Consider the following 21753-nt stretch of genomic DNA (forward strand, 5'->3'; position numbering starts at 1 on the left):
ACTTGTTTTTTAGATTATGACCATTGCTCCTCGTGCTGTCTCACTGAAAAGAGTCTGTCAGCGCCCTGAGTCTCTTCCCATAAGAAATGCTATAGACTCCTAAACGTCTGTGGCCCTGTGCTGTACACTCTCCAGCAGTTCCTTATCTTTCTTGTACTGGAAGTGTTCAAGGCCAGGCTAGGTCGGACTTTGAACAATCTTGTCTAGCAGTACCCACAGCAGGGGAATTGGAACTAGATAACCTAAAAATTCCTTCCAACCCAAACCATTCCAATGTGGTTCTAAATTGCAAGCCGGCGATTAGCTCCTCGCAAAGCACAGAGGCAGCCCTGCAGCCCGGCGCTGCCAAAGGGGCAAACGCGGAGTTAACCAGCCTAGGAGGTGGACAATACAAAAACCGCGACCCCAGCGCCCGGTACCGGCCGCGGCCGGACCGGGGCCAGCGGGGCCTGTCCCGGCACCGCCCCTGGCCCGGCACCGCCCCTGGCCCGGCACCGCCCCTGGCCCGGCACCGCCCCTGGTCCGGCACCGCCCCTGGCCCGGCACCGCCCCCGCCCCGCCCACCAGAGCCCGTCACGTGGGACAGCGGGGAGGCGGGGAGAGGGCGGGGCAGGCGGCAGAGTTCCGCCCCGGCAGCCCCAGGCTGCCCGTCTGCTTTGAGTGGCATTGCGCTCCGCCAATGAGCGGCCGGCTGGGCGGGAGGGGCGGGGCGGTGGCTGGCGGTGATAGGGCCTGCGGCGGGGCCCCGGCGGTGCGTGGCGTGTCAGCCTGTGGCGAGTGCGGTGCGGACCAGGACGGGACAGGACATGGTGGGCTCCAGCGAGACCGGGAAGGAGTCGTGGCGGGGCCGCTACTACCGCCTGGAGGAGGTGCAGAAGCATAACAACAGCCAGAGCACCTGGATCATCATCCATCACCGCATCTACGATGTCACCAAGTTCCTGGACGAGGTGGGTGCCCGCGTTGCCGGGACGCTGAGGGCACCGGAGCCGCGCGGGTCGGGCTCGCCGGCGGCTGCCCGCGCTGTGCCCCGGCGGGCTCCCCTCCGCCTGCTCCGGCCCGCGGGTGCGGCACGGGAGCCGCCCTCGGGGCCGCGATAGCGCCCTGGAGGAAGAGCCCGGGGTGGGCCCGGGCTCCGAGCGCTTCTCGGGCCGGAGAAACCCGCGAGTGCCGCGCACGCCGGCTGCGCTGCCCTGTGTGCTACCCGCTGTGTGCCCGCGCCCGCCTGAAACTTTCGGGTTTGAATCCTGATTTGAATTTCCAGTAAATAAGGACAAGGATTAAAAGTTGGAGTCAATGTTGAGGGCTGAGAAAGGCAGGCTGGCTGTGCGAATCTTGAGTAGCAAGAATGGGGCTGAATCCATCTGATTCTTGCTTTGGTGTGCCAGCTGAAGACAGAATTAAAAGTGATGACTCAGCTGGGACCCAGAGCCATATTATCTTGTGAACTAAAAGGTCAGCAGCTCCTCCCTTCACACTATTGTAGTGTGTGCTGTATTGTGGAACAGGAAAGAAATTTCACAAAGTAGGATGAAAGTACTACAACATGCGAAATATCACAGATCTTGGGGTTACTCTAATAGTCACAGAATCACAAAATTGTTTAGATTGGAAGAGGCATTAAAGCTCATCTGATTCCAGCCCCCTGCCAAGGGCAGAGACAGGTTACTCCACCATACCAGGTCACTCCCAGCCCCTGTCCTTGAACGTGGCCAGGGATGGATGGGGCATTCCCAGCTTCTCTGGCAACCTGTGCTAGTGCCTCACTCCTGTCACTGTAAAAAACTTCTCCTTATATCTAGTCCTTGGTAAATCCTCTTGGTCCCAAAGGCTTTTGCTCCTATCTGCCAAATAAATACATCCTGAGTAGCCTAAAGACCTGGGTGGTCTTTATTTGCAGAAAGTGGCAGACTTGGAATTGCATACAGGCAGCCAAATTCAGAAAATTAGGGCAGATCTCACTGCTGCCCTAACCCGTTCAGCGTGGGGATGTGTGATGCTGCAAAGCTGCACCAGTTCAAACTCTGGAGTAAAGCATTAGAGTCAAGTTCAGTTCCTTTGGCTGTGTTTTCTTGGGCTTTTTTTCTTCCCCAGTCAGTGGTTGATAGTTTTGATCTCTGGCAGACAGCAGTTAGTGTAAGCATTGATAGTCATGGTTTATAGAGAACCATTTTATTTATTGGACTAAAACATTCTTCAATGGAAACACAGAAATTACCACTTTCTTCAGTAATTGAATGATGCTGGGTTGAGATATTTTGTGCTTTCTCCCTTGCTCTGTATTCCCAATTAGCAAAGGTAGAATCACACGATCAATTAAGTTGGAAAAGACCTCTGAGATTTCATCCAGTGTTTGACCAAATGCCACTGTGTCAATTAGACCATGGCAGTGTGATAATTGATAAATGATTCGTGTTAATCATGGAAGTTTTGGAGTTTGTATAAGCCAGAATACTTAAAATAAGAAAAGAACATTGATAAAGGAAATACATGATTAAACCCATTCTGTTTAAATCCCTCTGTTATGAATATTATGTTTCCTAAATAAGTTGTACCTGACAGCTTGCAAAACAAGGCTTTCACACAGCCCAACAGATTCTGCAGAATCAGATTTTCTGCCTTTGTGTGATCAATCACAAACTGTATGCTAAAGATCAGACTTCCTACTTCTGTTTTTTATCTACCAAGACCAGATGGTTACATGACCAATTGTCCAAAGAGCTGTCCCAAGGAAGTTTGGAACTTTCTTTGACCACCACTGCTTACCTTGCAGATTTACTACAACAAAACAATAACAAATATTGATTACTACAAGGAAGACCATTATAAAAAGGGAGCTGCAAACCAAGTTCAGTTGAAGCATGGAGAGGGTGGTGACCCCTCACATTTTCCCCAGCGCGCTGCTTGCTCTGTCTATATAAAATAAACCAATCTAAATTCTGCTAAATACCGAGGCTTTGTTTCTCATTTTTAACAGCAGTATGTGCCACATCCAGTCTTTCCTTAAAACTCAGGGACAGGGACTACCACCACACTTGGCAGCCCATTTCAATGTCTGATCACCCTTTCTGTGAAGAAATTCTTCCTAAAAGCAACCAATTAAAAGGTGTATGATAGACTTTCTTTCTTAGAGAATACAGTTTAGATGGATTAGAGACATGACAGATTTTAAGCATCAGTAGTTCTGTAGCCCCATCTTGATTTTTGTGCTTGTAAACACTTGTAATTCAGAGGAGAAACTGAACATTTTGCAAAGGAGGGTTGACAAGCAATTTTTCAAAGACGGTGTTGACACAGGTAGTATTTCATTCTTAAGATGTGTGTCAAATTGTTTGGGTTTTCAGCCAGGCAGATTGTGAAACTGATCTACTGACTCTTCCTTCATTATTTTTCATCCAGCTCTGCCCCTGGTCATCTTCATCCATTAGTTATGGGCATTGCTGATGGTTATGCAGTCAGGACCAATTTAATTGTAAAAGCTTTGGAGAGGAATGTAGCTTTTCATGCAGCCTGCAAAACTGAATTAGCTTTTGGAAACTTTTATCAATTTTGATTGATGTATAATAGTGTTGTTTGTACATATTGTCCAGATTGAGGCAGAAACAAACTCACACCTTAAAAATCCCCTAACAAAAAAAACCAGAACACTTGATTAAAAGAATTCAGAATATAATGAGCTTTTGAGTTTAAGTAGTTGCTCAGCCTCTTTTTTCAGTAAGTAAGGTGAAATTGGTAAATATTAAGAGGCATCACCTTGTGTAAATTTTTCCAAGAAACCTTCATTTTCATCCTTCATGACAAAATTGATAATTTGGCAGCATATCAAAATAATTCTGTTTGTAAGTATTTAAATAGTTAGGTTTTGGACAATGTAGGGGATGTCTTGAGACTCTCTAATACACACAGGTCAGACTTCTACTTCACATTGAACAAATTTTAATAGAACATGTCTGGTTTTAAGCTGAAATTTTGAAGACATTCTGAGATAATGAATGAGATTGTTGGAAATAATTACCCAAAATATTTTAAGTGAAGCTACAGTTCAAGGGAAAGTTCTTTGACATTTTAATATTCATTGTGTTGGTGATTTTTGTTATGGAACCCTTTGATTAAGATACTTCATAGGGCACTTTTTACCTTTATTTTATTTTTTTAATGCTTTTGGTACTTAGTTAACTTATCAAGTGTTATGCTAATTCTTTTGACCCTGTCAGAAACCCTAAGGCATATTTGCATGTGATAGCTCAGGAGAAATTGAAGCTAGTCTCTTGCTGATTCATTCCAGAATACAGTAAACCCTCCTCCAAATTGGGATTATGTTAGCTGTTTCAATAGCATCATTGGTTAAGCTCAAGTTTATTTATTGCAGTTCCTTTCAGAAGTAGGAAAGCTTAACATATTTTAAAACTTTGATGTGGGCCAGTGAAATTTAAGTCAAATAGCATTGAAAAGGGTATGTTGCTGAAACATCACCTCACTCATGCTTTTCCCAAGTAGTACATAACTATCAGTTTACTGTGGAGTGAAGAAATGGGAGCAGCAGCTAAACTCACCAGTCCTGTTTCTTGAACCAATAAGCCATATTTTCAGCTACTGCATTAATCTATGGAAATATTTTCTTATAAACAATGAAGTTGAAAACTTTACTGTGCTTTAGTCTTGAAGACACCTTGGATGATCTTGTGTTTGATAAGTGAAGGTGTGGTGCTGGTTTTCACTCCATTACAGTAGTTAAGGGTGTCTTCATGGAGCTTGCAGATGTTTATTGGAACTTCTTCAGTTTTGGGAAACAATCAGCTTCTGAACACTTGATTGAAGTTAGATAGGAAATGGACTGGGGATGGTGAAATGTATGTGTTGGGAGTGGAGGCATTGTGTGGTGTGACCTGTAGTAGCTTGGTTTCTTAAAGGACAAAGCTTGAAAAAGATTATATGAGATACAGAAAAGGTGCTGAAGGAGGAAACAATTGTGTGTTTTCATCTTGTCCTTGGGGTTAATGAAGATTCCAGCAACTGCTTTTTCTAATAAGGTTGATTTTTGTTTGTTTGTTTGGTTCGTTTTGGTGTGTTTTGTTGGTTTTTTTTTTTTTTTTTTTTTTTTTTTTAAGTGTCAGATATTGGGGAAAATTCATAGTTTGGGTATTCATTTCTGAATTTTCTTTGATTTTCCATGTTTGGGAGAGGAAATTAAGAGACATCAGGTTTCGGAATGCATAATTTAAAAGGTCTTAGCAAGAAAGAGTATTCTTGAAACCAGAAACTTTTGTGTGATTTGTCATTCAAGGCTGTCAGACCTGTGTAGCAGGAGATTTGGGAAACTCTTTCCTTAGCTTCAGGTCTTGTGGTTTAATCCCAGGGAATATCCAAGTACCATGCAGTGGCTTGCTAGCCTTCCTACTCGGTGCATGGGGAGGAGAATCAGAAAAAGGTAAATTTCATGGGTCAGTATTAGACGGTTTAATTATTGAAATAAAGTAAATCTATCAACAGTTGTTATGATAAGGAGAGGGAGAAGATGAAAACCCAACAGAAAGAAATGCAGCATGCACGTGTTCTCCAGTCATTGACCCATGCCCAGCCTCTTCCTGAGCAGTGATTGGTGGCTCACAGACAACTCCTCTCAGTTTATGAATGGAGTGTGACATTCTGTGCTATGGAATATCCCTTTGCCCAGTTCAGGCCAGCTGTGCTGGCTGTGTTCCCTCATTGGCAGAGTGTGAGACAGTGAAAAGTAATTGACTTAGGTGAGCACTTGGTTGCAACCAAAGTATCAGTTCATTAACAACAGTATTATCAATGCTAAATCCAAAGCAATGTACTGTACCAGCTACTAAGAAGAAAATGAACTGTCCCAGCTGAACCCAGGATAAGGTCCTATTCATTTCAAGGGAAATGGCTGCTAGAAATGCATGTGTACTCACAGCAGGATGTATGGCTATATCTGTATTATGGATAATTATAGATATGAAGAACATTTAATGTCAATGAATGGACAAAGTACATTGGCAATGCTTTATAGTATTTCCCCACACTTTTAATACGATCATCTCTCTAGTCAGGTTTTGACATCAATCTAATGGGCTAAACAAGGATAGCTGGGCCTATAAAAATGAATGATCTGTGGCTTGATTTACTTGCTGTTGTGGGAACTTGATTGGATTCCCTCCTAAGTTAGGCAAAAAAGCTGACATGTATAGGAACATCTCTACCAGAGAGGAGTTTCTTGTTCTGGAAACTAACTATGGCATGCATTTAATATTAATCTAATACAGACTTTGTTTAGGTTAATTCAGTTGTGGGTGGTGTAAAAATTCAGGAAAAACATTATTGGTATTTTTTTTCCTCCATAAGGTATGAACTTGTGCTTCCAGAGCCCTTTTCCTAAACTTCTCCTAGAATGGACTGCTCCCACTAAATGTGTTTTGTAATGCTGATCAAATAAAGTGCAAAAAGTAAATATTATTCTACTGCATCAGGATGAAAAATGTTGTCTCCCCTATGTGGCAATAAGTAAATTCATGCAATGTGGTGGTGTTGTGGAGGAGTAGCATAATGCTTTTCATGTTTAAAGTCATGATCAGCTTGCTTTGAAAGATGCCTCTATTGGCACATTTGGAGTCTGCCAGTGAACCATGGGAACTGTTCCTGCAAAATCTTGCAGTGTGAGGATTAAACCCGGTGTTAATGCTTCCTTAAGCTCTGATGAAGCTTGCAGGAGAATCTGAAAATATTTTAAGAAATAGTACTTCTTAGCACTTTTATGTGAAACTCTATGAACTGTAACTGTTAAACTTTAAACTGTTTTGTAAGGGGCGAAATGGGCACTGTGGTTTAGCCTCAGTGCCCTGCAGCCCCTTGCTCACTGTTCCCCACAGCCCCTTGGTGGGATGTGGAAGGGAATTAGGGAAAAAGATAAAATGTGTGGTTTGAGATTAAGAGCAGTTTAATAACTGAAATAAAATAAAATATAATAATTACAATAAAGAGACAAAAAGAAATGCTAACCCATGCCCAGCCCATTGCCAAGCAGCAAGCTGCAGCTCCCAGCCAACTCCTCCCAGTTTGTATTTTAGGCATGACGTTCTGTGGTATGGAATACCCCTTTGGTCAGTTCAGATCAGCTGTCCTGGCTGTGCTCCTTCCTGGCTTCTTGTGCACCTTCTTTCTGGCAGAGCATGAGACCCAGAGAAGTCCTTCAATTAGAGTAAGTGCTACTCAGCAACAACTGCAGCATCAGTGTGTTATCACTGATTATGCTCATGCTGGATCCAAAGCACAGCTGTACCAGCCTCCAAGAGGAAATTGCAACTCTATCCCAGCTGAAATCAGGGCAGGCACTGAGCTACTGGGAATTCTGTTCGCACTTCATATAAAGGCCTAACGATAGTTTTCAGAAATATACTTTCAGAGAGAGATCTTTTTACCTAGGCTCCTGACATTTTACATGAGCTGATAATTTCTGTCCTGAGACTTAAATAGATGATAAAAACAATTTGGAGGACTCTCTTCAGGCTACATGAAAATGCCCTTGAAATAAACAAGCGTTTGTCTGTCTGTCCTGCATAATAGAGATGATGTTCTCTGGATGTTCCTGGCTCTGTCACTGCCGCCTTTCTGCTTTTCATTCCTGTAGTGCAAAAATTAAAATGTGAGTTTGAGACTGCTACTAGTGGAGACCTTTGGTGATGTCCCTGAAAGTTAAATTGGACCCTACATTTCCTTCCCTGTGTATAGGAAGGGAGAGGGCACAGGAGTTGCAAATTAAGGTAGTTATGCTTTAATGGAGTCTTGAACTGTGACACTGAGAAATCTACATGACTGTAGAAAAGGTAGCATTCAGAATGAGGTAAGTTGGACTTTTGACCCGGTGAAAGCAGCAAGATTAACTGCATATTTGCCTTGTCTAAAACTTTCTAGTGTGCTGCTATTAGGGGTTAGTCTGTGCTCTGTACTAGTGCTGGCTCTGTATAGGATTTGTTATGCATGTAATTTAGATTATTTGTTATATTGGGAATATCCTAGGAATGAGCTAGGCTGTCTTAATTTATCATCAAAAGCTTTTTCATTTCCTCTGAACCACAGTTTTACCTGCAAGAACTCTTCAATTACTTTTATCAACAGGATTTTGGTTTAGGAGTCAGTATCTGTATAGCCTTATGGGCTTTCCAGTTCCAGGGTCTATCCAGAGGATCTTCATTACAGGAGCAGTTCTAGTAGCAGGCTTTGTTTACCAGGCAGAATCATGAACAAAGGCCTTGTATAAGCAAGCTTTGGGAAACTCATCCAACCATGAAAGATGCTCATCTTTTGATAGAAAAGTCAGTTCTTGCCCTTTGTGTGAGACATTACAGTTGCCCCCTTTCATTAGGGGAGGTTTTAATGAAAGATTTTAATGAAATCTTTTCATTAATTGTGTGTATTATGTGCTAGTTATTTACAGAGGGTCTGTAAGTTCATATTTTTAAGCAGAGGTGGCATCTAAAAGCAAAGCATTTTGTTTCAAAGTACTCCCATTAATATCTAGTAGGTTGTTATTATTAACATTATCTGGTAGATGGCTTAAGCTTAGAATTCTGTATGTGATTCTCTGTACTTAGCCTTGCTCATGTCATAAAAAAAAAAACAAAGGTACCAGTTTTCCAGTTGTAGTGGCAGAGATCAGGGTGAATTTGTCCTCCTCAGCTGATCTGTGATAGTCAGAGGGTGCTAGAGAGGATTGGTTACACTCACTGTCTTGACACTAATATTGTGGTTTTGTAGACAGTGGGTTCAGTTGCTAATAAGACAACAAACTAGTTCCACAGGGAAAAGCTGGAGTGCCTCTGTGGTGCTGCCCATACTGCTAGGTGATTGCTTTGTAGTGGCACAAGGGAGGGATTTGGGAACACAAGTTAGTACATGATCATCCTGTAGCTGGCAACCTGCGAGTAGTTTGTTGAAGTACTCCATGAAGTAATTCTAGTGTAGATGCAGTTACATTGGTAGATACCTACTTGTTTGGCTGGATAGTGAGTTTTGTTTTGTGAGCTAGTGTGAACCATGTGATCTTGATGACTTGCTGGAGTAACTGGTATTTTATGTGTTTGTATGAGTGGGGTTTGGTTTCAGTGCAGTGTGTGAATAGGAGTTTACATACTGCTTGTGCTTTTTTGGTGGTTTAACTTTGGGGACTTTTGCTGCTTGTTGGTACCTTGTTTGTTAAACATTTTCCATTTCCATGTTTTCCAAGGAGTTGTGCAACCTTTTCTGCTGAAGTTAGTACATCTATTTTTCTATTCGGGGAGCACAATTCTTTAGCATCATATTAAAAAACTCAAACCCACAATGCTGAAGAAATTCCATGAGGTAATGTCTTGTAGTGTCTTGAGTCCTGGTTAGACTCAAGTTCAGCCAAGTGCCATTTCAAGGCAATATTGAACTTGAGTGCTCCCTCAACTTTTGTCCAGTCCTTTTCCTGAATACTTACCAGAGTGGATTCAAGGACAGGATTTTGTTGAGCATGCCATATTTGCAGGTTGCTTGCATAATCTTTACTCTGCTTGTACTCTTCTGACCTTTTTTGGCACAGCCGCTGTGCCTAATCTCTCTATCAGTTGCTTAATCTTGCTTTTGCTTAGTCATGGTAGGGATCCTTTACCCTAATAACTGAGGTATCTTGACTCTTTGAAAAGTGTTGTGTTGGGATTTTTTGTTCGTGCCTTTTTTTTTTTTCTTCCTTAATCTGTTAAAATAAATGTTTGCCTTTAATGTGAAGATTCAAGTTGTGGGATTCTGGTACTGTTGGAAATTCATAGTAGTTGTTTGGTTCATCTGTAGGAACAAATACTGTTTTTGTCAGAAGAGAAGTTCTAATATAAAGTCAATAGGATTTGAAGTAAGTGCTTACCTGAATTGCCTAGACTAATAGAAATGCCATTTCTTTAACCTGTGGGCTTTTTGGTGAGCTGTGCTCCCTACCAGATGGCCATAAATTTTAGAAATTGTTCCCTATTTTCCATAATTTTGTATCTTGTATTCAGAAGCATTAAAAATTGAATTGGGGTTCCAAAGTCTTTTAGCTCATCTGCTGCTGATAAAGTGCTAATATCTATTCCAAGGTTGCCATAATCCAAGGCAGTACTAGTAAGTGCTTTTAACTTGTTTACCTAATCACTGTTTATGTAGTACTCTGCTGCTTGAAAGTTGTGGTGAATTTTTGTGGCATGTTACCTGTTACATGAATAAGTAACTTGGAGCTGAGGAAGTGCCCTGAACTAGAAGATGTGATAGATCTTGCAGTATATTCAGGTGTAGTTATTTTATAGATAAAAATGTATTTCATAAAAACTTCATAAAATCCCCAAAGTGCGTCCTGGGGAAGAATAAAAGTTAATGGAGAGCAGGCATTTATGTTAGGGGAATGGTGATGAATTGAGGTGTTAGAAGATCCTGGGAGATGACTTCTCTGTACTTCAGGGGTTTTATCAACAATGTGGTTTTGGGATTCCATACTCTATGAAAACCAAATTGCTATTCTGAAGTCTTGAGTGAGCTTTCAGTTATGCTTAATCACTTCCAAAGGAGCTGTCTTACTTGATATTTGTGCCACAATTAGTTTTGGAAAGGGCCCTTAAAGTTATCTGGCCCAGCTCCCCACTCAAACCAGGATTAACTAGAAGGTCAGGTTCCTTAGCACCTTGCCAGCTTGTTTTGCCAATGCTTGATTGTGCTTCATGTGAACAGATTTTTTTATCTTCCTGGAATGTTCTTGCTGCAGCTTATACCTTTTTGGCTTTTATCCTTCTGCTCTATAAAGCATTGCTTGGATAAAAATACACGTTTCCTACAGAAGTGAAAACACAGAGTGTAACTTCAGATGATAGTTGGGCTGTTAAAGTCCAGACTGATTCCTGCACAACTTTCTAGATGCTTTAGTTGCAAGGGGTAATGCCTCTTATTGCTTCTTTGCCAATGAAATAGACTTATCTTCCTTGATTTTGGCTTCAGAGAGTACATAAAGCTCTCAAGTTTTTCAGAAAGACTTATGCTTGCTCTAGCAAGTCTGGCAGCTGATTTTGCCTTTTCTTTTTTTTTTTTTTTTTTTTTTTAATTATATAAATGGAAAAATGCAGAATTTCCATTTCTAGAATATGAAATGTATTTCAGTAACAAATTCAAACTCATTAAAAATTACAGCACCCAGGAGGTGAAGAGGTCCTTAGGGAGCAAGCTGGAGGAGATGCTACTGAGAACTTTGAAGATGTTGGCCATTCCACAGATGCAAGGACACTGTCAGAATCCTTTATTATTGGGGAACTTCATCCCGTGAGTATATGAAAGTGTCTCTCTACTTTTGTGTTTACTATACTGCTTTTGCATCTAGTTACTTGTCTGGTAATTACTTCAAAATCAAAAACTGCTAGTTTGGTTGGGTGCCTGTCCTGCAGCTTTTTGTGGATGGACTTAGGTTTGAGATAGTTCCCACAATGTGAAGGGATTTGATTAGTGTAACATAAGGATGGTCACATCTTTTGGTGATTTAAGTTGCTTTACAGCTTAGTTCTTGAATGAGCTGAATAGGGAATCCATGGCATTCACTGTAAGCTTTGTAATGAAACTCTGTAGCCCCTGAAGGTGGTATGTCAGAAGGTCTAGATCTTTTCTTATGCAAAAATGCAGAGTGACTACTTAATAACCACTTTAATGCTTTCACCGTTGTAAATGTGTGTCTGCCAGGCTTCCATCTGCACGGAAAGGTGCAATCCTGGCTCTTCATATGTGTGTCTAGAGAATGCTTATTTACAAGCATTGTATTTCTAATTTGTTGCTCTGTCTTCCCCTGTCTGGCTCCTGCCACTTTTAGCCGTATCATGGTTCCCTACTTATGGTTGTCAGGGTTGTTTATGATCAGTTCCCACTGGATCATCTGTCACATCCTCTCTTTTATACTGTCAATCCTATTTCCTGTGCTTTTAATGAGCACCTTTCTGCTGTCTCAAGTAGCATTTCTTTCTAGCTACAGAGCTGCTGCCTTGGCTTTTTCATCTAGGCCATAGTTAAACTCTCCTGCATCTTAATAGTTGAAAACCACTATTTCAAAGTTTAGGCTCCTTGTGTGCCTGTCTGCTCTACTTTATTGCCCATTCCTGCCTCTTTTCCTTGTATTTCATGTATGTTTTGTCTTGCATTTGGGGTAAAAAGTCACTGTCTTGAGTAGCCTGTTTCACAGTAAGATGCTCAATCTTGTTTGTCTCAGGTCATCTTTTGATAAATATTGCTAGTGTAGCTTGTCCTAATAAGAATTGATTCAGCACTGATGCACATTTGTGGCTTTGCAGGTTTGCAGTCTGTTTCTGTGCTACTAACATTGTTCTTAACCTGGCTATCAGTCCAGTTCCTCCTTGTTTGGCAAGTGCCTGTTTTCACTTGATATGAAACAAGCAGCTTGGTAGTTTAATGTACAAATACAAAACTAACAGGATTATGTACTGTTGGGTTTTTTTGTAATGAATGTGACTATGCCAAGCAGAACTTTGAGTTTATGAAAGATCCCTAGAATCTAGGACCTTTGGTCCAGTGGACATGGGACCACAGCCAGTTAGTTGACTTTACCTGATAGTTCAAGTACACTAAGCAGAATTAATATGATTGCAGTCAATGTACAAGCTAAGGTTATGTACTCTCCAGAGATAAAGATAAAAACATGGGCACAAAGAATAATGAAATTTGTGGAAGGCTTAGGTTTCACTTCTTTGTTGAAAACTGGGAAGTATTATTTAAGGAAGTGATCTTGTTTATGTTAGCTCAAAATCAATCACTGACATCTGCTCTCTTGCAAGTCTGTTTTTACCTAGTGAAAAATACTATGCATTAACAGAATGAATTGCAAACAGAATTTAGTGGCAAATTGTGTGAGTTGGTTTTGGTTTTAATGCTTTCAGATTTTGTCTAAATGTTTTTTGTTCTTTTTTTTTGTTTTTTTCTTGCAGGATGATAGAACCAAGATTCAGAAACCAACAGTAAGTGTGTTTCTTGAAATGCAATGTTGTTTCTTTTGGGCATTACAGATAGTATCTTAGTGTCTGTATGAATGGTATACCCTCAGAAATAGCAATAATTCAGTTTAAGTCTGATGCTTCAAGTTTTATATCTCTTAGACCTGTTGACACTGCTTCAAATTGTTTTTTCTTTAACTGTTATATTATTTTATTTGTCTGGCTTCATACCAGGGGGTTATTAAGTGTATTATACTGTAGCAGAAAGGCAAATGGAGTCAGTCAATTGTCTTCTAGTATTCAGTTAAAAAAAAAAAAAGTGTATTGGCAGAACAGATTAAACTAATAAGGGTTTGTGGGAGGGAAAAATGTGGTGTTTAACAATATTGGTCATGCTAGTAGATAGAGAATGTAGAGGCATTCACTTATAAATCAGTTAAATTACAATTATGAACCCTTTTCAAGGTGAAATTACTGTTTGCTTCCTGACTATTTCAGTAGATTCTGCTGAGTATCCTGTAAATGCAGTGTTGCACTTATTTTCTAATGGGTTTTTCCATCCTTATTAGAATTAATCAGTGTTGGCACTCAGCTATCAAGCTCAAAAAAGATTTATGTGTCCCTTAAAGGAGAAGGTGCTTCAGGGATTAATTTGTACAGTTGCTGCTGCTGTATCCATAGAAGATGTTTGCACTGGGCTTACTAGTACAGCAGCATGCATGGGAAATAATTGGAAAATATTTTCAAATTAAGCTTAGTAAGAATAAGATCTTAATCTTCTTGTTTTGAGAGATTGTTTCTTAGGAGTAATCACTTTCATGAGATCTTCCAATGATACAAATCGCTTAAAGGAAAGAAAGAAAATTTATGTATACATACATATGCATTGAAATCAGCTTTTAATTGTTTAACTAGAATACTAATAAAAGTAAGAACTGGAATAATGATTGAAATTCTGAGCTTCTTCTCACCAAGAGCAGTGTGTGCTGTTCAGATTTCTTTTGACATTCAGGGCAGTTTACACTTAAGCTTTAAGAACAGTAATGATAAATGCAGCTGAGAGCAGACTGGCCAGTGCAAGTTGTAGCAGATCATCCTTTGATTCATATCAGAGGAATTTACCAAACTGAGGTACTTATTTGGCCAGTGAATAGTCAGGTGGGAGTTAAGATGTGTCCAAATAGCTACCTACACTACACTTGTTCCCTGTCATTCTAGAAGGAAGTTGAGATGCTTTAAATTAATTGCCAATGTTCTGATACCAAAGCAAGTAATTTTGCAGTGATGGATCTTGTGCCACTAAATTTAGGTAGGGTTTTAATGCTTGGATTTTTAAAATAAACTTATGGTCATACACAACTAGAGTTATTCAAATTAATAAGTCTTGATATAAATTATGCACGTGTTCCCAACTAGAATTTGACCTTGTAGTGCTGCTTTTTTTTTTTTTTTTCCTGTGGAAACTGAAAAAGAAGTCCAAATCAGTATCAGGAACAGCTATAACAATTTGACTGATTCTTTCACAATCTGAAACCCCCTGAGTTTAAACCTTGTAAATGTAAATTAGTAGTTTTCTTTATGTAGTTTTGATATAAAAAAATATTTCTGAATTAATTTTAAGTTTTTAAATTTGATTTTAGTCAAGGAAGGGATTTTTGTCTTGGAGATGACGAACTTTTCAAATGTAACCCAAGGTTGAAGTTAGCTTCATAAAAAACTTGCAGCAAAATTGTTGAAAGTATTTTAGGAACTTGATGCAATGTTGGCTGTAGAAACTGTTACTAGCTAGGTTATAATAACAACAGAACTGCTGTAGGAATTAGGAGAAAATGCTTCCCAAATGCATGCACTGAGTTATTTCTGAATGAGTCTCATTTGATGAGTTTTGAGAAATTGTGGGGCTAGTTAAGATGGAGAGGTTTGTCTTCCTGAAGTAAGTATCTTCTTATGCTTTGTTTTCCAGGAAACTCTTATTACCACTGTTCAGTCTACTTCCAGGTACAGTATGACATCTGATGTTGAAGTTGCTCATTATTTTGTGAAGCTTAAAAAGCTGAATAGCTTTGATCTGCTGGAAGCTGAGATATCAGGGGGTGGTGAAATTTCTGTTCTATGTAAAGTCCAAGCTGGCATCTATGTACCCCTTCACAAATGTGTCAGCTTACTAGGTAGATACTTTACTCGTATTGACAGGTGTCGGTATCTACCAAACGGTTGGTTTTGCACAGGCCTTTATTTCTGGAGTCTGCCATGTGAAGGGAAGACTTAGTGCCATTGCCAGCCATTTTACTGACATGGATGCCTTGCTTTTAAAATTTGCCTTGCTATCCCTGTTGCACCTAAGGGAAATAAGAGGATTCTACTTATGAGAAGGAAGATCTGAAAGAATTGGTAGGGGGTTTGAATACCACTGAATCAGCCTTTGTAAAGTTATATCCTGCTGACAGTTGCCTACTGCTGGAACCTCAGACAAATTCTGTGACCCTCTGGACGGGGAGTTTGGGTGCTTAGAAGTGTCATGTGATGCTGGTACTTAAACAGCTTTTGAATGAATGACATTTTGGGCAGCACACCTTGACTTTGAATGTGCCTAGGGTTTTACTCTTTCTTCTTTAGTAAGAAAGCTTCTTGTAAGCTCTAGTACAAAGCTATGCTGTACAAGCTTGTTCCTTTGTCTGGAGTATCCAGGTGTTTGAAGCATATGTTGGAGTGGGGAGGAAGGACTTCTTTAAGCAATGTATTTTATTTTTCTTTTTATAACTTGCTGATTGTCACTTCCTAAACTGCTTTTTCAAAAACTTCCCTTTAGTTCATGGTCCAACTGGGTGATCCCGGCAATAGCAGCGATTATCGTGGCCCTGATGTATCGTTCCTACATGTCAGAGTAAGCGCCTTACTGACAATTAAAGCAAGAAGAGAATACATTCTCTGGGAGAAAATATAAGCAATCCTAACCCAATATTTTCCTGGACAAAAGCCTGATGTCTGAAGAAAAATTCAAGTTTTTCAGAAAATGACACAATTCTCTTTCTGCTGTGCACTTTCCTTAATGTTGCCTTCTTACATGCTGCTGTGAAGTGATAAAAAGGCATCATTTCTCTGTTTGTATAACACTTTTTTTCTCTAATGAATTATTTGATAACTGTATTGATTTCTGTGGTAGAATATTATTTTGTATGTAACACTGATTCTGGTTATTTCTCTTTAATCTGTAATAGGGTCATTAGGACTCTCTTTAGGTATATATTTTACAGCTTTAAAAGACTACCAAAACTGTGTACATGTACACAACTTAACTTAAAAAAATCATGTTGTCTTTTTAAATGTAGTATGAATGAAATGCAAGTTAAATGTAATGAGTAAAACTGAGTGGAGTTATAGGTGCCTGGAAGTGGGTTGGGCCCTACCAAGCAGTTGTAATGAACTGGGGGTTTTTTTTGGGTTTTTTTGGGTTTTTTTGGGTTTTTTTGACAACTGCTCTTATAGTTGTTGTGGGTTCTCCTACTAGCAAACTGTTCTGTTTGTCTCCCATTGAAAAATTCAGGTGAAATATGAAACTCAATGTTTGGCCCAATTATGTCTGTCGCATTTTTGTGAAAAATAGCTCTTTTTTTCAAGAAAGGCAGAAAAAAAGTAACTGCTACTAAATAGTACTGTTCCTGCCAAACACTCAGGTGACTGTAGAATTTGTTCTGGAACTTTTAGCCTTTGATAAAAATCTTCGATTTTGTCAAGTACATTGTGAGGGGAAAAAACTGATAAATTAAATCTGTTTCTGACTCTTCTGTGACGTGCTTTGGTGCTTTACTATGAAGAGGCAACTGTTTTCACTGCTGAATACAAGATAACGACAAGTTTGCATTTTGTGGTGAACATTTTTAGTCTTATGTAAATGATCATGAATAAAAGTTTAATTGCTTATACCTGCTGGCTCAAACACCTTCATTTCCAAATTCTCTGAAGGCCTTGAAAGGGATATCCTGTTGGGGCACTTCTCAGACGTGCACTTACTGTAGCTCCCATCAGCTTTGTGTCAAGCACTCACTTTTGTCCTGTGTTTGCCATGGCTTTCTCTCTGAATGTGATGAAACAGAGTTTAAAACTTCAAGCTTTATTAATATTTTTTGTAGATAACCTTTAAAAATGATACAATAACTCAGAGTTGGTATTTAGAATCACAAATCAAGTTTCATTTTTTAAAAACACTTGAGTCCATATATCTAGGCAAGGCAAAAAAAATAAAAAGGGCAACTTGAGAAAGCTTAGCTTCCCCCCTCCAAGTTCTTCAGACAGATAAGTATGTGATAAGATATAAATATCCATATCAGCAGATAGAACAATTAAAGTAGGTCTGTAATGGGAAACACTTCTGGGGAAATGCTTTTTTCCCCATGTTGTGTATGTTGGAGTTTCAATATGATGTAGATCTGTTTTGGTCCTGTATACTGGATATTTAAGCAATTCCCTGGAGTAACTATGGAAGCTCAGTCCCATCTAAAAATACTCAAGTTGGCACATGCAGGAAATTTCCACAATGTGAACCAGAAGCATGATAAGGACAGGTAAGTAGGTAGTGCTTCAATAACTGATGCTAGTATAAAATGTTAATGTAGATGTGCATTCCCCTTCACTGGTGTGGATGCAAGTTATTCCTCAGAAATGCACAGTCCTTTCGGGTTTTTAAGTGCAAACTGATTTTGTAAAAAGAGATCTAAACTAGAAAAATTATCAGGCTTATTATCCTTTTTAGTACTCTTTAGATTAGGACTACTTTCCTTAGAGGTATCATATATAATATTTTTATGTGAATACTACTTTAGCTTTTGAGTATGAATAGAAGAGAAAATACATATGGGTGTGGTGAGGAATGAATGACTGCTATTGCAAAAGCAAGTGTAGTCAATGTTTTTACAGTCTGACAGCAAAAATAAAAGAATTTACAATCTGCTTTCTTTTCAGAACAAAGTCCTTTGTCCACAGATTCAACTTGAAAGTGTTTGCTCTAATTATCTGATAATAAATACTAATTTTTGTTTAAAGAGACTTGCTTTAGTTGTTAATGCTTTAAATCAGTTGTCATCTTTTATTGTCTACTTGTACAACCTTGCAATGTTTACACTGCCTAAAATTATTTTGGCATTGCATTTTTGGCCTTTATTTGCCTGTCCTCTGTTGTTCACAAGAATGCACAGTGGTGGGGAGCTCCCCCTTAAATGGAGATGGCCTTGGCTGCTTCTTAGAGTCTGTGGAGTAAAGCCAGCACAACTTGTTCACTTGCTCCCTCTGAGATGACAAAGAAAAAAATAGTGTGCTGTTCCTTTTCTCTTTTTGCTCCATCATGCTGGTCAGATGCCTTTCCCTAGTCATTGTGCTGCAGTCAGGATTTTGCAGAATGCTAGAGAGAAGCTGGTAAAGGAGTGAAATGGAAGCTGATCACAAATTTTCTGCAGAGAGAAAAAAATGCAAAAGTGCTGTTTTTATCTTCTGTATGTTTGACTACTGAGGGTAAAATAGTGTTTATAAGCTCATGGGCATTTGAAGCAAAACTGTTCTGTATTTTCTGCAAGGCTGGCAATGACTTAAATGAAACTCAGTGGGAGTGAGTGAGTTAGATCAGTGTGCACAAAATATATAGAATGTTAATAGTATTACAGCATTTTCTCCTGAATATAGAAAAGGATTTCAGAATTGGCATAGAAGGAACAAGAAGCAGGAGGAAACTCATGCTCCTCTGTGCTTAGCTCTTAATGCCTGTCCACAGTTATGGTGAAGCTAGTAACTGATGGATGACAAACTTAAATTCCACTTTCATACTTCATTACATTTCTCCCTGTGATTTATTCATTATGTGTTGAAATATTTTGAATTCTTAAATAGGTGGGCAGACAAGCACATGAAGTAATGAGAAAATGTTGGAACATTGGATCTTGGTAGATGATTAATGCTGATTTTTTGTTCTTTCTCAAAACTAGTTAGACTTGTTCTTAATCTTCTTACATGTAGGAGTGTGCATAAAGCAATCCTTGACATTTTCTTTGCAAGTTTTTTAAAAGTGGGGACATAAAATGCAACTTTCTAAAAGTGAGAACATGCAATGGTCCATATTAATGCTGCTAAAACAAAGCTCAGAATAGACACAACTGCACTGCAGTCTTATGAGTAAGGAAACAGATTTTTACTTTTATCCTGTATAGTATAATTCCTGTGCCTGTACTTAAACAATTTGCTGCACTTAGGCAGACACAGCCTAAGTACTGCCCATGGCTGTCAGTTCTCACTGAAAGTAGCACTGTCAGACAAGAAGAGTTACACATAGGAAAGCCTCAGGGAAGTTTTTTTGGTGTTTCTGGACAGAGCACCTGAGAACTCCTGCAGACCTCCAGAGTCCAGGAACTGTATCCAGTACTACAACCACCACAGAAATTTTTGGTTTTTCTGCAGATCCTGGTCTGTGGATGAACCTGACTGATCCTATTGCAGGGTGAGGGCACTCCACTGTGTCTCTGTAGTCTTAGATAAATACAGCCATGTATTGTTTGAAATTAATAGATGTTTTACCTTTCACTGGTGGAAATGTGTTCTGGAAACTGCTTCAAGGTTTAAGAGGTCATGAATAGAGAGAAAAAGGTAAGCCAAGCAAGGGATGTGCTTTCCTAAATTACTTTTTTTCAAAAAAGTCATCATTCTTCTGTTGCAGATTTCTGAAGGCAGTTGATGCTTTTAGTGTTACTCACTTAATGTGGCTTCCAGAGACACCCATTAAAGGTGTGTTTTCTGACTAGATGCTTGAGGGTAGACATGAAAGAAGAGTTTAACCTGTGGCTAGAAAGAGGGTGATGAGCTGGTCCCTGGAAACTAAAAATATATCCTTTCATGTGTAAACTGTGTGGATTCACAACTTGTATTTATTTGGATCCATTTTCAGAGTAGTCTTGCAGTTGATAACATTTTCTGTCAGTCTGAGGAGGCTAGGCAATTGAAAAGCACTCAAAGGGAGTTTGTATTTGAGCAGTCACAGCTTCTGGGGTTGGAATGAGAAAACCTTGTTTTACGTGATGCTGTAGAACTACTTTTTGACCCTATGATAGTCACAAAGACATTTGAGAATGCAGGTCAAGTTACTAGAATACAAGCTGGGGTGTGTGGACTTAGAGCTAACTAGCAGATCTCAGGCTTAGAGCTAACTAGCAGATCTCAGGCAGCTCGTGGTGCTGGGCTGCTCTTAGTCTTGGTTGCATGCAGGATAATTTATTGCACCTTTGCTGAAGGCAAGACAATCACAGGCTTGAGAAGTTCAGCATCTATTGGATGTGTCTGGGCAGACAAGATTATCCTGCCTCAAGACTCAGGAGAGTCTTGGGATTGTGTCTCAGATCACCTATAACACACATCTACAGGATCAGACTCTTCAAAACAAATTATGCTTTTTCATATAGTAAATTGGTGTCTTCAAATAAATGTCAGGAGGTGAGGAAGAGTAGGAACGGTGGCTAAAGAAAAGAGAAACAGCCTGTGGAACAAGGACTTGTCCACGATTTTCTTTCTGAGCTCTGTGCCCTAACTGCTAAGTGCAGAGATTTTTATTCTCTCCTGTTTGTTATGAATCCAGCATTGTTTCTACTGGAATAGATGAACTGATTGAATATTTATCCCGGTTCTTGGACAAACTTTTACAGCCTGGGCAGACTCTGGCCTAGTTTAGAGTGAGTTTGGGTATGTCTGCATCATTCCTGTAGGCGTAACCCCACTGGTTTCTGCTGGGCCTCACTTCTAGTTTGCATGAAGCATGAGAATGCAGCTCCAGACTTGTCACACACTTTCATGTGGGAACCTTCCAGTTTGGTCTTGAAGTCATCACAAGCTCATTATGAATCCCTTAGAAATAGATGGCCTTCCTACTTCCAACTGTTGTTAGGCAATTTTAAAAAAATCCCAAAGCAGCGTACGTTAAAAAAACAAGTCATCAAACTATGTTCCTTTTGTTCTTTAAAAATCCACATCTTTTAAATCCATTGTTGCAGGGACTTCACTCCTGTGTGTAAAAGAAAACCCTAGGCAAACAGATTCTGATTTTGTTTGGAGTGCTTAGGAGTTCGAGTAACAGTTGAAAAAAGGTGTCAGAAAGGTAGCTTACAAGCAAACAGATGAGTGTAAGTTCTCTCAAAAACAAAAATTTGTGCATCTGTTAGATTTTTCTTTTGTTTACTAGCAGTCTACCAGCACAATTAAAAATGGGAAGTATGACATGAATTAAGACAACAAACTTTGTCTTGAAACTAAGCATGGACTGAGCCCTGGAGTGTGAGCAGTGTGAGGCTGTGCAGCTGTGAGCTGTGCTGTGCAGTGTTATTGAAAAGCAAGCCAGGGGACTGTGTGTCAGCATCCTATTTCTTCTGGCACAGAGCCCTCTGGTAATTCTGTCTTCTGGGAAAACTTCCCTTAATACACTCATTTTGAATCCAATGAATGCTATTAGAAGAAGGCTAAATTTACTTTAATACTTGTTTTATTAACATAATGAAAAAGGACTTACAATTTGGAAATGTCATACAAATATCATGATTTCTATTATCCATTGGTCTTATCTTTCCTCAGCTATTAACCCTAGAGAGCAGTGACCAGGAATATCATGTAGGAAACAGGATTTCCACAAAAATTATATTCAATATAATAAATATACTTTCTCTATTTTTATTTTAAAACTTCAAAGAGACTTTAAACTTATGCAACAGTGTTCTTTTTAGAGGGATCAACCCCATCTGTGCCACAAAGTGCCATC

General features: G+C 39.6%; 1 protein-coding gene across 1 annotated transcript; it reads left to right on the forward strand.

Moving 5' to 3' along the window:
* Positions 1-720: 720 nt before the first annotated feature.
* CYB5A (cytochrome b5 type A) lies at positions 721-16897 on the forward strand. The gene is made up of 5 exons (XM_079300655.1): positions 721-950; positions 11176-11304; positions 12969-12998; positions 14938-14972; positions 15784-16897. Exons 1-5 carry the CDS (start codon positions 807-809, stop codon positions 15860-15862), a joined length of 417 nt encoding a protein of 138 aa, XP_079156781.1. The 5' UTR covers positions 721-806; the 3' UTR covers positions 15863-16897.
* Positions 16898-21753: the final 4856 nt, after the last annotated feature.

The sequence above is a fragment of the Erithacus rubecula genome (assembly GCF_903797595.1).
Source record: "Erithacus rubecula genome assembly, chromosome: 3".
NCBI lineage: Eukaryota > Metazoa > Chordata > Aves > Passeriformes > Muscicapidae > Erithacus > Erithacus rubecula.